Here is a 16,890-nt window from a genome sequence, read left to right on the forward strand (position 1 = left end):
GGTAAGGCTTTTTATTGGTAATATGACCTTGTAAATGTCATTTACTATCATTAACACTCAAATTACTTCACAAACAAATGAAATGTCATATTTAGTAATTAGATAGTTGAGTTCAGAAATATATACACAGCTAATGGCCTTGCAAACTGGAAAAATCCATTGGTTGTAAACTAACTATCTGGGCATTGTTTTCTTGCAGGGAACAAATCACAAGACAGTGGCATAGCAGAGATGGAAGAACTTCCTGTACCACATAACATAAAAATAAGCAACATTACATGTGATTCATTCAAGATTTCATGGGAAATGGATTCAAAATCAAAGGACCGTATTACACACTATTTCATTGACCTCAACAAGAAAGAGAACAAGAACTCCAATAAATTTAAACATAAGGTAAAATCCTAACATATAATATTTATTTGCATCTTAAAAAATTTCTAAGTATGAGGACATTTTGAAAGAATAAGGTTCTATTAATTACTTATATAATGTATTTAACACTGGGAAAAATAAAAATTATATGTCATTTAAAAACCCTATCCCTCTAAGAAATTTTGTAAGAACATGAAATGCCAAGTATATTGTTACAATACAGTTTCTCCCAAAAAAAGATAAAATCATGACTGTCCTACAGACATAAAAATGAACGTGTTAAAGATTTTCTTTAACTCATTAATGAGGTAACTGATGAGGTAATACAACCAGAGTATATTGTTTAAATACAATTTCTCCAAAAGAAAGTAAAATCATGATTCTCAGACAGACATAAAAATGAATATGTGTTAAAAATTTTCTTTAACTCATTAATGAGGTAATTAGTGAAGTATTACAACCAGTTCAAAGGAGAATCCAAAGAAAAGACACAGTTATAGATCAGGATATTTAAATAAATGTATAAGTGGAGGCAAAACTGGTTTGGGGTGGGGGAGGGAGCGAGGACAGAAGGGGAGGGTTGTCTCTCCACTGGACAAAATTTATTTGCATGTATTTAGACAAGAGTTACTGAATCATTATCAGGTATCTACAAATTACAGAATTGTAAAGTAGCTTCCACAGAATCAAAAGAAGATAGCCAGAAGACTGTGCTATAGGCAATGCATAGCTTTCCATTGAAGCACACATTTTCCCTATAATAACTGCCAAAAGAGGAATGTGATACAGTTTATAAACTTTAGGGTATTTGTTAAAATACTTAAGGGCTGAAGATTACTTTATGTCATCAATTTTATTTTATGGTTTGAGAATGAAAAACAATGTTTAGATGTTTTAGACATGTAACACTTCTCTGATACTTATTCTCATACCTGTCTACTTATCACATATCTTTTCTAATACATATCTCCCTTCAAAAGTAGCTATAGAGAGGATAATAGTTATCTGGTTTAAGTATTCTTATGTTTCAGTATTTTCACTGTGATGAAAGTCAGTCTTGTTTTTTATATTGATACTAAATTTTAACTTGGAAAATCTTTTGGAAGAACTGTCTTATCTTTTCTGAAAATTATGTGTTTACTAAATGTGCAATTATACATACTAGCAATAAGTGAAGATTATACATACAGACAAGTGTGAGAGAGTGAACAAGATTGATGTCATTATTTTTCCCATGTTCCAATTTTGATTAGACTTTCTGGTGATGGATAATCTCTTTTCTGACGTTTGCTTTCTTAAAGTAGCTTTGCAATATTAAACATTACATGATGAATAGGCCAAGACTTGACCCCCTTTCTTCATTTCACATCTAGAATACCTTATCTTTGGAAATGTAGTGAATAGTCAACTAGCATGTTTAATTACCTTATTAGTCCTTGTTTAGAAATACCTAAACATTTCTGTGACATATGGGCTCCATACTTGAATACAAGTGAAGCAAATGTTACCTCATTTGTATATAAAACAGATTCATTTATTTTAAAAATGTTCTCTCCCTTCACCTACAAAATATTTAGTAACAAACTACTCCAGTGAAATTATTGAGTAGTAAAAATTAAGCAAATATAATATTTTTAAATACTAAGTCTATTGATTTTCTTTCATGTTTCTGGTTTGTTTTATCATTTAGTACTAGACTGTTTCATTTTAGGGAACACATATAGGGAGTGTACAGAGAAGAACATTATACTAGAATAGAAGAAAACTGGAGTCCAAGTACATTTATGTCATTAACTAGCTGTATGACCTTGAGCCTATCTCTTGATCAAGTTCAGCCTTAGTTTTTACATCTGAAGAATAAGAGATTTGAATATAGTAATTGTTAAATATCTTTAAACAGGAAAATTCTGTCATCAGCCAAAAATTTAATAAGTTCTTCCATGTTGTTTACTATTGATTCAAGTTATACTGCTAAATTAATTTATTTCTTTCATTCCTTTCTTAGGATGTTCCAACAAAATTGGTTGCAAAAGCTGTTCCCTTGCCGATGACTGTCCGTGGACACTGGTTTTTGAGCCCAAGAACTGAGTACACAGTAGCAGTGCAGACTGCCTCAAAACAAGTTGATGGGGATTACGTTGTTTCTGAATGGAGTGAAATTATAGAATTCTGCACAGCAGGTAAGAGAACTAGATGCAAATGCAGAGAAAATCTTATTTAATAGTCCTGGAGAGCTAATTACAGAAATATTTCTTTTTTATAATTATAAGGTGATATCTATTGCACTGGTCATTTTTGCATTGCCAGTAACAGAACAAACTATGTTGTATTGATTGGAGAAAGCTGAAGTTCTCAGTGAAAGCTGGGTACTGGCATTAAATTACTTTTTTGCTGCATGGATAGTTTGATTTTTTGAAGTAAAAGCTTTGCAAATAAAAATTGATGTAGTTTGAAAATGTACCCAGCATATTTTGAGCTTCATTTTGAGAGAGAGCTTTTTTCCCTTCCTCTTTTTTTCTTTTTCATTTTTCATTTTCGTGAGTACTGGAAGAAAGGAGCCAGGAACATCCTTCTCTAATTTAGGGGAATGGAGGAAGATCTCAATGACTGTACCTAGCAGGAATGTTATTGGATTTTTCACTTGAATGCTGAAAATCTCTGAACTAGTGTCCTGAGCATGTGTGTGTAAATCTTTGCTTCATTATAAAGTACCTCATAGTCATTTGGCATTGCAATATCTGATGTGGATAGCCCATCCCCTTTGATCTTAAACTATACCATAATATTCCATTACATTGGAAATGTTATCATTCACCTTATTCATTTATTTATTTGTGTACTCATTCAATAAAGAAACAAATATTTATTGAGCACTTAAATAGGTGTTGAAGAGATGTAAAGATGTCTCTACTTTAATGCATCTGTCATCCTCTCCTTTTGTCTCTTAGAATGGGGCTTTGTTTCCTCTTTGTCTAGGTGATTGCTTCCTCTGAAATATTGTAGAGAGAGGCTGAGTGTTTGTTTCAACATAAAGGAGCATGTAGAAAAAGTCTTATAAACAATTCACCTCACCTATTGCAGGTTGCTTAGCAACTTTCCCCAGCTGAGGCATCTTTCAGATAAATCAGCCTTTTTTTCCCATAGTCTCATGCTTGCATTGTTTTAGACTCAGTATGTGCTTAGCTATTGCTTTCTCTCATTATCTTCTGTTGTTTCTTAATCTCAAACTCAGTATAAAACTTCTCCTGTGGATATGTTGAATGGATGAAATTTTAGTTCTATGTTATTTTGATTATCTTCAACCCTTTTTGTTTATTCTATGAGGAAGTTGCTAAGGATTACATCCTTGATTGCTAAGGATTTGAGTGTTTGAGAGCAAGGAAGATAGCATCTCTGGTACCATATTTCTTCCTCTCTAAGATGTCCTTGACTATAAGATCCACTGTTTTATGTATCACTAAGAGAAATTACTGCCAATTAAACTATGAAACAGTGTTTTCTTATCACATTTATTGTCTCATATCAGAGATGCTAAAACATGAAAAAAAATACATTTTAGAATAGATGAAATATGGTATTAATCATAGTCTAGCAATCAGTAATGAAATAGCTGAAGATTTCCATATTGTATTAATAGTGAATAAAGAATTCTCATTGAGGTAACTTTTACTATATTTGTGTCATATTGGAATTAATATATCCCCTCAATTTTTTCTAAATTAAAATTCCTTTTGGAAATCTAGCTCGTGTTTACTCTTTTCACTGCATTTCTTTCCATTTACATTCCTTGCACCCTACCAGGGAGGTTTAATCTGAGGAAGAAACAGTAAGAGAAACGGTCTCTTTTGACATCGTTTTAATATCTACATGCTGTTTTCCATAGGACTGTATCAAACAATATCATAGTATTTGTCCATTAAAAAGAGCTATAATTTACTTGCTAAAACCCCATTTGACATTAGGGAAAGGTGTGAAAATATTTCTTTTTTTAGCTTAAGGAAGACTGTTGGCATTTCCAGTTCAGAAATATCTATCTGTCTGTCTATAAATAAATAGATCCACATATACATTCACTCTGTTTTATAATCTAACTACATGAGTACATGTTTTATTTCTTTGTATATGAAGGAGAACTTTATGTCTTCTTTCATTTAGAGCAATCTCCGTTACTTTATTTATTTTTTTCTTCCGAGGAAGATTAGCCCTCAGCTAACATGTGCCAATCCTCCTCTTTATTCTGAGGAAGCCTGGCCCTGAGCTAACATCCGTGCCCATCTTCCTCTACTTTATATGTGGGACGCCTACCACAGCATGGCTTGCCACGTGGTGCCATGTCCGCACCCGGGATCCGAACCGGTGAACCCCGGGCCGGCAAAGCAGAACATGCACCCTTAACCGCTGCACCACCCGGCCAGCCCCTCCCTGTTACTCTTTTATTTAACGACATCCCATAATTCTTCTAAGGAAGTTATGGGATAAATAATGAGAATACCAGCTTTTAAGTGTGCCACAGTATGTTTCTATAAATTATTTTGCAGTTTTATTTCCATGACTAAAATTTAAGGGGAACTTAAGCTGTTCAAAGTTTGTTGTTTCAGTTTATCAAAATAATTCAGACTGTTTCACCAAAACTTCATCAATAACCTTGATTCTTCTGAGAAATCTTGAGATAGTTATTTCGTATAAATTGTCTTTTAATCTGCACATCTGATTCACTCAGCATTTCTTGAGCACATAGTTTGTGCTATGCACTGGGCAAAGAACTGGAAATAAAATAGAATAATAGAATGCCACTAACTAGCCTACCTCTATTCTAGTCTATGACAGAGATAAAACCCTGTGCTTACCCCATAATAAGTCATAGTTGTCTGTATATTTATCTCTTCTCTCAAACCAAGTTCTTTGAAAAGAAGATTTTTTTTATCTTTTAACCTGATCATCTAATTTTGCATGGTGTCTTGTATATTTTATGTTCTAATCTAAATAAATGTTTGTTAAGCCAGTGGAACAGTAAAGTTGTGCTGCTATGAGCAGTTCAACTAGGTTGCTTTTGTTTGGAAAGTTGTATAATCTTTATAGGCCAGAATTTTTGCTTAGATTCTGGTACTGGAGTTTGACAACAACCTTGAGTTTTTAAAACAAAAAGTTGGTAAAAAGATCAGACTACTTTGAGAGATGCTTTAGATTTTCAAGGGTCTTGTGTACCTGGAAACCATCAACTAAGAGCCAGAGACCTAGTCTCCAAATTACTAGCTATATGAACATATGGCAAATCATTGTGACAAGCCTCAATTTCTGCATCAATAAAATGATCATATTTAATCTACCTTGCCAACCTCATAGACTTAGGGAGTAAATTAAATGAACATTATTATTGCTACTCCTCTAAATTCTATTTGCTATTGATTATAGATTATAAGCTTTTTTTATCCAATTTATCAGCTGATTGAAGAAAAGCTAGTATGGCTGATTGACATTACTTGGGTCATGCAGAGTCTGTATTCCTTATTGAACATTTTTGTTTTAGGATCTTTAATTTCAAAGAGTGAAAAAAAATGAAAGAGTATTCTAAAAAACAACCATAAACCGTAACAAAAATGTTTGTGTAGAAAGAAAAATATGCCACACAAAGACAATGAATGTTTTCTTTTTTAAATGCAATTTCCTATTCATTAAGATGAATTTACTAAAGGTGAATCTTAATAATCTCCAATTTATTAAGCACGTAGTTAGTACTTTTGGTGATATATTTTTAATAACAGACTTGTCTTTTTGTTATTTTCAGACTATTCAAAAGTTCATCTAACACAACTGTTGGAGAAGGCCGAAGTGATTGCAGGACGGATGCTTAAATTTTCTGTTTTTTATCGTAACCAGCACAAGGAATACTTTGACTATATTCGGTAAGAATCAAAAAAATATATACTAATTTGCTTTACTAAAAGCCATTCCAAATTCTAGGCTCAGGTTTCCCTTGAGTCTAGTTCTGTGAATAGCATTAGTTTTCTTTTCAAAATAATTAATTATACTCTAATTTTTTATTTCCCAAAATAATTAAGTAGAAAAAGTCAGATGTCGGATTTTTTGCCACTTTGCCTAGATTCTTTTCCATAATCATTTGTATTACCAATTCCTGTCCATTGAGTGAAAGATCTTAAACCTCCAGGGTTTAGATTGATAAAGATTTCATGTACATACTCCTCTAATTCCCAATAACTCAATGCCTTCGGTCTTATACCAACTACTAAATTTTCTCCTCTTCTTGTGGGTCTCTTTAAGATGCTGAAAATGAGAGAATAAAAGGGTGACTGTTTCATGAAATATTGTGGTGAATCAGGTGGGATTTTCAGGCTTCTGCCTAAGTGAAAATCTCTAAGCCATTATCTTGGATTAATTATTCATTAAGGATGGTCTCCATTGTTTACTTTTGAATTCTAGTGTTCAACTAGTATTTCTAGGATAACCTATGTTTATCCCTGGAAGCAGTTTCTAAGAATTCAAAAGAAGTCCATGCCACAGGTAGTTTTAACACTTCTAGCCCTTTCATGTTTGCAGAAGAATATTTCAGGAAAGTAAATAGGCAGATACGTGTTTTAAAGTGAAACTAACACTTTTAAAATGATAAATGCTATATAGGTTCTACAACTTTTATACAGTAATCCCTATAATTTCTCATTTTAAAAGCCTTGGTCTCACTTTAAACTCTAAAGGATTCTTAAGTTGACAGGATTGTATATGAAAAAAATTTAGGAAGCTTTGTTGGTTTTTTTTGTTTATTTCATATCACCCTAATTTTTCTTAAGTCAAGATCATGGTTCCAGATTTGAATCAGCTCCAAGCTATGGAAAATTCAAAGGGCATCATAGAGACATGAATTTAGGAATCTGTGTTCTCAAATAAAGTACTTTGCAATATCGTGTATTTTTATGTATTTTGATGGCAAAAAAACACTCCTGCGTTATGTTTTAGCCTATGAATACAGAGTTTAGTCTATAATTCTCTCAGCTGTCAAGTTATTTACCCTTGAGTCTGTATAATTCATGGTGGATGCCATTTACCTAATTCAGAGAGTACAGACTGAGAGATACAACACAAATTATTGTACCTGTCAATTGTTGAATGGGAATGACCATATACACTCAACAAGAAAGGTATTTGTTTATATCTGTTAAGCATAAAATTTGAAAAGAATAAAAGATCCGCTTTGCTATTTTCATTAATAAGAAATACATCAATAGAATAAATAAATACATCTTTGGTACTAGGTTTAGATGTCTGGACTATTGCCAGTGTCTATTGTAGGTGGCCACTGGAGGTCAGTATTTCTCTAATTTTTCTCCATCCTTTGGCTGGGAACTGGCCTTCTGTTTTTCTGGTCCTTAGATACTCTAAAATTTGCTTCATCTGTTTTCAAAAGTTCTTCCAAGAAGAAAAAAGGTAAATACAGAGAGCATGTAAAATGAAAAAAGTTATTGTATATAGTGTATGGTTGATTTCAATATACTAGTTTGAAAGATATATCTACTATGAAGGAAATTTACCTTTGTTGGATTTTCCGTAATAGTTGTAAAATCCATGTAAATTATATCTTGATGCAGTATATATAAATAAATACACTTGCCAACGCATGGGTACAATATTTCAACATTGCTTTTTAAAAAACCTTTATTAGAAAATTGTAGGGGGCCAGCCCTGTGGCTGAGTGGTTAAGTTCACACACTCCACTTTAGCGGCCCAGGGTTCGCTAGTTTGGATCCTGGGTGCAGACCTACACACCACTCATCAAGCCATGGTGTGACAGCATCCCACATAGAAGAACTAGAATGACCTACAACTAGGATATACAACTATGTACTGGGCGGGGTGGGGGGGGGGGTTGGGGAAAAAAAACAAAAAAGAGGAAGATTGGCAATAGATGTTAGCTCAGGGCCAATCTTCCTCACCAAAAAAGAGCATACCTTTAAAAAAAGAAAAAGAAAGGAACCTTTCACTTACCTGACAAACTCCAAATCATTATAAATTATGAAAAAGCCATAGATAAATTCTGACTCAGTCCACATAGAATGAACTCATTTTGATCTCTTCCTCTAGAAATGAATTCCTAAATGAATATTGCTTTCCCTTACCCCAGATCAAAATATCACTTTCTCTCTTACTCATTCAAGTTCACTAAGCAGACGAATTGTCCTTAAAACACCTTTCTATTTCTGAAAGTTTTCTCTTCAGGAATCCACTGAGACTGATAGACATGTGTAGCAATTCCTGTACTTTTTGGTGCTAGATTGTATAGCCTCAAAGTTGATGCCTGTCACTGATATTAGGACATTTCTTCTAGCCTAAGTTCCTGTTTATATCTTTTCTGCTGTTATTATTTCATATAATTTCACTTGATTCAAGTAGGACACATATACTGATATTTGGTTTTTGTTAATGAGAATGTAACAAGGATAAGAATTTTTGACCCAGGACAAGATAGAGTAGATACACTTCTCTCTTTTCCTCCCACTAAGTACAACTAAAAACCCTGGACATATATATCAAAGAAACATAAAACTCTGAAAGGTGGAGAGAAGGTAAACTGGTTAGGGATTTCACGGCTCAAAGAACAATACAATAATGAGTTTCCTGGGTTTTCTTTTTAGCTCTTATATTCTGGACTAGGTGCTAGAGAAGCCAGCAACCCAGAAATGCCAATGGGCACAGACAAAAAAATCACCCTAGAAAGTCTGCTCTGTGTACCCAAATGACCAACAAAGGGACAGCCTTGAAGACAGGAATCTTTTAGATGATAACTTTCCTACTCCGGCCAAACACCATGGAAAAAAAATCTATTCCCACCATCACCAGCCAAGGCCAAATAGGGAACCTAAACATCCACCCTCTCCCACATGTAAGGAAGCACCCTCCCCTCCTCCTCCATCTCCTGCTGGAGGTGGTGTCAGAGAAGACTGAGTGGGGAGACTGGACTTATACCCCTCACCAGTGGCAATGAGATCTCTGTCACCCTCCCCACTGTGGTATCACAGGAGGCCTAGTGGAAACCAGGACTTTTCACCACAGCCGAGGGATAATAAAGCTTGCCCTGCAGTGTCAGTAAAGGCCACATAGGGAGCAATAATGAGACACTCTTCCCTCTCCCAGCTAGACTGTGTTAGCAGAACCCTAGTGGGAGCCTAAACTCTTACCTCTGCCCATTAGTCCCTCCCCCCGTCCTCCTCCCCTGCCCCATGTCATTGAGACTGACTGGGGAACCTGAATGTTTATCGCCTGACAGCAATAAAGTAACACCCCGCCACAGTTCTCCCATTGGCACATAGTCAGAAGAAGCCTACTAAAATACTAGATTTAAATAAGATCCAGTCTCAAAATACCCAAAATGTCCAGGATATGATTGAAATATACTCATCACACCAAGAACCAGGAAAATCTTAACTTGAATCAGAAAAGATGATCAACAGATACCAATACCAAGATGATACAGATCTTGGAATTATCTGACAAGGATTTGCAAACAGCCACCGTAAAAATTTTTCAACAAGCAATCACAAACACACTTGAAACAAATGAAAATAGAAGTAGCAAAGAAATAGAAGATATAAAAAACTAAATGGAAATTTTAGGACTGAAAAACACTGTAGGAGAAGTAAAAAGACTCAATGGATACACTGAAAACAAAATCAAGAGGATAAAGGAAAGAATGAGTAAACCTGAACCAGAACAGAACAACAGAACAGTAGAAATAGAAACAGAAGAATCAAAACAATAGAAATTACCCAAACTGAATAACAGAGAAAAAATTGACTAAAAAAAAAATGAGCAGAGCCTCATGGACATATGGGACTATGGCAGATCAAATGTCACATATTGGTGTCATCAGAGTCAAAAAGGAAAGTAAGAAGAGGGTGGGGCTGAAAAACTATTCAAAGAAATAATAGCTGAAATGTTCCAAAATTTTGCAAATGACATAAACCTAAAGATTCAAGAAGCTAATAAGTAAACCCTAAACAGGATAAACCCAATGAAATCCATGCCAAGACACTTCATAAACTCCTGAAAACTGAAGATAAAGAAAAAAATCCTGAAAGTGGTCAGAGAGAAAATACCTTATCTATAGGGAAAACAATTTGAATGACATCATCAGAAACTACATAGGCCAGAAAGAAGTGGCACAATATTTTCAAGTTCTGAAAGAGAACTGTCAACCCAGAATCCTATATTCAGTGAAAATATCCTTCAGGAATAAAGGGGAAATCAAGACATTCTCAGAAGAAGGAAAACTAGGAGAATTTGTCACCAGCATACCTACCCTAAAAGAATGACTAAAAGAAGTTCTTGAAACAGGAAGGAAATGATAAAAGAAGGAATTGTGGAATATCAGGAAGGAAGAAAGAACAACAGGAAGAGTAAAAATATGGGGTCCAATCCAGGATATTATAGTACATTTATTTGTCAGGTCTCCTTAGTCTTCTCTAATCTCTGACAGTTTCTTGGTCTTCCCTTGAATCTGCATTTTTAATAAGCTCCCTAGGTAGTTTTCAGGCACTAGAATTTGAGACTTACTGCTGTTCTAAAGTCACGGGCAGATCTTGAGCACACCTCAATGACCCACACTCTTTAAGGAGCATGTTGACTGGGAGAACCTTCTCTTGCCTGAGTGGTAGCTTGTAATTTTCATCCTAAATCATGCTGGTCAAAGACCCAGTCAAGGAAGAGAAGGCACACTCAGGGAATTCTGGAGAAAATTTAACAAAAGCACCATTCACAGATGTATGGGGAGAGTTAAGGCAATTAATAAGGGATGCTAAAGCAGCCAGATGCTATAGAGTTGAAAGGTTTTACCATTCTTGGGAAGAGAAGAGGAGTAGAGGTGCCCAGCAGGAGAAGTAGTCAGAGATATGTAGTTATAGACAAATCCAGCCCTGCCAGAACCACAAGGCTCTGAAGCATGGAGGTGGTAGAGGAAGACACACTCAAGGCTTTACCTTCTTCTCCCCGACATCTGCTGGTGCCTCTTATTGGTAGAACTGGAAGGGAAGGGACCAAGGGGCAAGGAAGAACTGGATGATAGAGTCAGTCCACAGTGGAAGGTGAGAAGGGTAGAAAACAGATCTGGGGACAGGGTAAAGGGAGAATAACCAGTTCTTTTCTAAGCAAAATGCAAGAGAGAGGGGGTCAGCCCGGTGGTGTAGTGGTTAAGTTTGCGTGCTCTGCTTTGGCGGCCCGGGGTTTGCAGGTTTTGATCCCAGGCACGGACCTAGCATTGCTCATCAAGCCACACTGTGGTGACATCCCACATAAAATAGAGGAAGATTGGCACAGATGTTAGCTCAGCAACAATCTTCCTCAAGCAAAAAGAGGAAGATTGGCAACAGATGTTAGCTCAGGGCCAATCTTCCTCACTAAAAAGGAAAAAATGCAGGAGAGAGGACCTGATTAGTAAACTGTGCCTGGGTCAAAAAAAATAAACCCACAATAAAACAAAATACTTTGTGCCAATATATGTGGACAGCACTCATTTTAGGACTAAATTCTGGCATATTTTAAAGAAACATTCAACATATTTAACTAACCAGTACTGTTAGTCCAGTTTTCTCTTCAAAAAGCCACTTCTGAAATGCAGTAGGCATATAATGGATGTGATTTCAGATGTAAGAGTTCTAATACCAGTTTGGTTTTTCTGGCCAGGAAATTTATTATGTTAAAGACTTCCAAGGTTTGTAGCTTACCTTACTTAGAGTCAAGGCTGGAATTTAACCATCTATTTGTTATTGTTAGTGCCATCTAGTTGATTCCAACTCTTTGCAACCCTGTGTACAGCTGAGCAGAACCGTGCCCGGTCTTTTTGTGTCATCCTCTCACCTTCTGGCACTATATCAAACAATGCTCCACTGCCATTCGTAGGGTTTTCATGGCCAATTTTTTCAGAAATGGTGGCCATTTCCTTCTTCCTAGTCTGTCTTAGTATGGAAGCTCCACTGAAACCTGTCTACCCTGGGGGAACCTGCTGGTATTAGAAATACCAGTGGCATAGCTTTCAGCATCACAGCAACACACAGCCACCACAGTATGACAGTCAATAGGTAGTGTGGTTCCCTGACCAGAAATGAACCCAGGCCACAATGATAAACACCAAATTTTAACCACTAGACCACCAGGGCTAGTTTTAGGCATCTATAGGTAATGTCAAAAGATGCATTCTCAGGGCCAGCCCGATGGCAGAGTGGTTAAGTTCATGCACTCCTCTTTGGTGGCCCAGGATTAGCCGGTTCAGATCCTTGGTGTGGAGCTGCACACTGCTCGTTAGGCCATGTTCTGGCAGCATCCCACATAGAAGAGCTAGAACGACCTACAACTAGGGTGTACAACTATGTACTGGGGCACTGGGGAGAAAAAAAAGAGGAAGATTGGCAATAGATGTTAGCTCAGAGCCAATCTTACTCACCCAAAAAAAAAGCATACCTTAAAAAAAGATGCCTTCTCCTTGATCTGATAGTAGGATGAGAATTCAGGCTTTTAATAGTAGACAGCTGACTTTTAGGCCTATCACCATTCAAATCTATAAATCAGTAACTTTTCCAGTATTGTACCAAGCACTGACCATTTCTTTTCTCTTGCAGAGAACATCATGGAAATGCTATGCAGCCCTCTGTCAAGGATAACAGTGGTAGCCATGGCTCTCCTATCAGTGGAAAATTAGAAGGCATCTTCTTCAGCTGCAGCACCGAATTCAACACTGGGAAGCCACCCCAGGATTCACCTTATGGAAGATACAGGTTTGAGATTGCAGCAGAAAAACTTTTTAACCCCAACACTAACTTATACTTTGGGGACTTCTACTGTATGTACACTGCTTATCATTATGTGATTCTTGTTATTGCCCCTGTGGGATCACCAGGAGATGAATTTTGTAAGCAGCGCCTTCCTCAACTAAATTCCAAGGATAATAAATTTTTGACCTGCACAGAAGAAGACGGGGTGCTGGTTTACCACCATGCCCAGGATGTCATTTTAGAAGTCATCTACACTGACCCTGTGGATCTTTCTCTGGGCACCGTGGCAGAGATCACTGGTCATCAGCTCATGAGTTTGTCTACTGCAAATGCAAAGAAAGATCCCAGCTGCAAAACCTGTAATATCAGTGTTGGACGTTAATGCTCGCTTTTCTTATTCTTACTCAGTCCCTTTTCTTCCCTTAGGAGCATTGATCCTCTGTTGTCCATTTTCATCACCAGATGTTTTCCACTGAAGCATGCACATGCCGCTATCACCAAAAGCAAACTGCCACTTTTCAAATTTCATTCAGAGCCGTTTTAGTGTTTCCTATTCCCTACCCTTCCCACTGCTTTCAATGATGAAATATCCTAAGTTCTCCATCTGACACTTTATTGCCTAGATGCTGCAATGTTTTTATTTTTCCTTTATGCCAAACATAACAAAACAATTATATAAACTGCTTTAGCAAAATACAAAATAACGGCTTATAAATGGTGTTTAAATATGCATTCATTTTAATCTACTGAACAAATATTGGGATAACTCCAAATCGCATGAAAGGGTGTAATTGCAGCATGAGTTAAATCCTGAAGCCTAGAATTGTCAGCACTTCCAACTTGTTGTTTGACAGTGTTATTTATGTTATTTATATTAGCTAACAGGAAACAACTACTGTGTTTCAACATAATAAATATAATAGAAAAATATTTTATTTGTATTGTTGTATAAAATATTTACAATCATATAGAATATATAGAGTTACATTTAATAGCAATTGTATACGTGTCACGAAACCATTTTCCTTATCAAAGATGTAGTTTGTAAACTTCAAATAGTTGTGTATCTGTCCTGTTACAAGTAGATGACTTTAATTAAACAAATTTATGAAGGACATTATTCTGATTCATAAAAGTTATAAAATATCAGATAAATACAGAGAAAACAATAAGCCTCTGAAATAGTCTACTTCTGAAACAGTCAGTATTTTTCCCATCCAAACTATATGAAAATGTGAATTTGTTCAGTATCATGCTTAAACATTACAGAAAATAGAAATACAAACATGGTTGGTACAAGAGAGAAAATGTTGACCTTTCACTTATTTTTACAAAAGCAAAAATAATAAACACGTTTTAGTACAAAATAACAAAAAATATACACTAAAGTTGAGGAAGCAAATAAAATATTTTGGCTTCTACTCCAAGGTGTCATAGCACACAATTTCCAAATCTTTCATTTTGTACAGAATGAAGAATAAGTGCAACTCACGAGAAAGCTTTTTGACTTTACAAAGTACAGACCTTGGAACCTTAAGGAAAATGCATATTCCCAATGGAAAAATAGTTATATAATCTTATAGTAAACAAAAAGATTAGCAATTATAACTATGATCACATTAGATTATATACTACAGACACATATCTATCCAAAATACCTATTTTCAAATTTTAATATTTTATTTTAATATAAACATCTGTCAATTATAGACAAAGATAATTCACAAACTACATGCTATCAGAATGAACTTTGGTAATCAGAAATGTAAAATTTCAAATAACAGATAAAATAATGTGCTATTTTTATATAGAAATAAAAAATTAGCAGTGACACATTCTAGTATATTTTAGGGTACTGAAAGCCTAGCAGACTTAAGGGACAAGGTAGTAGTTTTCGTTATGACTTAAAAATCTATTCGAAGTTTCAAATAAATTACATTCTTAGTAGCTGTATTCCTTCTCCCATAAGAAGAGTTTCTTTTCCTCCTCCTACTGAGTTTTTTAAAAAAATCATGCTCTTTTCCATATATCAATATAAGCAATCTTTGGACACTAAATAGACTTTCCCTGAAAAGTGGCCCATTGAACAAGTGGATGCTCTATGTTATTTAGATTTGATAAAATACTAGATGTTTTCTGAAATAATTATACTGATTGTGAGTTTTCTCCTTGGCATGGAGGAGGTTGATTTTTTTTTTCCAATTGTACTGTTACTTGTGGTATTTTCCTCCCATTTAAATCCCTCTTTCTCATTTATAATCACACTTGCCACCTCTTCTTAAAACAGAACAGCTAATACTACCACTAAAGTGCTTCAATTTTCAGTATGTCAAAACTACTTAAGAGCGGCAGAGGAAAATAAACTTGACTTTATCTTGGGTGAAAGTGATCACAAATATTTCCTAAACTTCAAATCGTTTTGGCCACATCTTGCTTGCTTATGAGAACCTCTAATAGTCTCAGTTTGGCTTTTATGTGCTTGTATTCATAGTACTCATCTGCCATTGGTATCCTATCTTCCTTTTGTGGACTTCTGCAAAACAGAAAATACTGTCTATTAGTTCACAATCAAGTCATTAAAAATCCTTTTACAATTCTTACATGAGAAAGTACAGGGTAGCAGTTTCCACCTGGTTTTTGCATCATGTCTTTTTTACCTTCCCTTCACCTTGATTCACTCCCTCTTCCAGGTGTTTTTAGGTTTGCATAAAATAGTACCCTTTGAGAACTTGAATGTCATAGGGGTTTTGCAAATATATGGTCCAGTACGTAGACATATAACAATGGGGAAAGTGAAAAAGTCTGAGGAAAAAACAAAACCCAGAACCTCAAGGCATTCCTTGTCTAGTCATTCTCCCATCACCCATGCCACAGTTCCATGCCTGTGCAGAATGTTCAGCCCTCATAGTGATAGTTGTTAAAAATAACCTAAAAATACTACAGGAATTATATTAATAAAAATAAACTCCTTGAGTGAAGTAATTTATAAAAGTTTAAATTGCAGTGGTTCTCTTTACACACTGATTTTACTTAGACTAGTTGATAATGCATAGATTTTTATATATATGCATTCTAACTACTACATGTTCTTGTCATTTACTCTGAGGAATAATTAAGTAACATCTTGAGTTAAAACCATTTGCCATCCCACAAAAATATGTTGCCAGGTTATGTTTTCTAAAGGGCAATAACTGCTTCAGGATCTCAAAAGGTTCTTGTCTCCTTTGTTGATAAAATGGCGAGTGCTTTTAAAACCTTTCCACCCATGACTTTGAAATAACAAGACGTGGAAAGCACAGATGAAGTCACCACGATTGCTACTGAATATAAAACACAAATACTCGCCAATATTAGTATGGCTGAAAATGGGTAAATAGCTAACATTTAATGTTTTACCATTCTATTTTCCCAGTACTAATAAAGATATAATGATATCTCTTACAAATAAAAAAATAAGTTAATCTATAAATATTCCCAAGACTATAGTTATCTACTTGTGTTGCACCAGTATACACGGCCCTGCAATTTCTGGTATAGAACTGAGAACGGTACACAAATCTATAGACAGGGTTCCTCCTAAATGTTGTCTAAATTATATAACATAATTCCTTTGCCTCCATTCAGTGTTGTGGCCCAAACCTATAACTGGGTGTCTAAATAACCACCTTAATTTGCGTAGACAGATCTAAGTGAAGAAATGGTCTAATTTAGGAACATTAATAATCCATCATGTAACTTTTCCCTG

General features: G+C 35.3%; 2 protein-coding genes across 15 annotated transcripts in view; one reads left to right on the forward strand and one right to left on the reverse strand.

Moving 5' to 3' along the window:
- The window catches only part of PHYHIPL (phytanoyl-CoA 2-hydroxylase interacting protein like), a 66,415-nt gene extending 52,340 nt beyond the window's left edge, over nt 1-14,075 (forward strand). For all 5 annotated transcript variants that reach the window (XM_070488095.1, XM_070488100.1, XM_014833393.3 and 2 more), the window contains 4 exons: nt 200-396; nt 2,381-2,555; nt 6,161-6,278; nt 12,993-14,075. In XM_070488095.1, the coding sequence (XP_070344196.1) occupies nt 232-396; nt 2,381-2,555; nt 6,161-6,278; nt 12,993-13,527 (993 nt within the window). In that variant the 5' untranslated portion in view covers nt 200-231 and the 3' untranslated portion in view covers nt 13,528-14,075. The remainder of the gene's footprint in view (nt 1-199; nt 397-2,380; nt 2,556-6,160; nt 6,279-12,992) is intronic.
- FAM13C (family with sequence similarity 13 member C) overlaps nt 14,057-16,890 on the reverse strand; it is a 118,168-nt gene continuing 115,334 nt past the window's right edge. For all 10 annotated transcript variants that reach the window (XM_070488081.1, XM_014833392.3, XM_070488087.1 and 7 more), the window contains one exon: nt 14,057-15,678. In XM_070488081.1, coding sequence (XP_070344182.1) covers nt 15,555-15,678 — 124 coding nt within the window. In that variant the 3' untranslated portion in view covers nt 14,057-15,554. The remainder of the gene's footprint in view (nt 15,679-16,890) is intronic.

The sequence above is a fragment of the Equus asinus genome, chromosome 2 (assembly GCF_041296235.1).
Source record: "Equus asinus isolate D_3611 breed Donkey chromosome 2, EquAss-T2T_v2, whole genome shotgun sequence".
In the NCBI taxonomy this organism is placed as follows: Eukaryota; Metazoa; Chordata; class Mammalia; order Perissodactyla; family Equidae; genus Equus; species Equus asinus.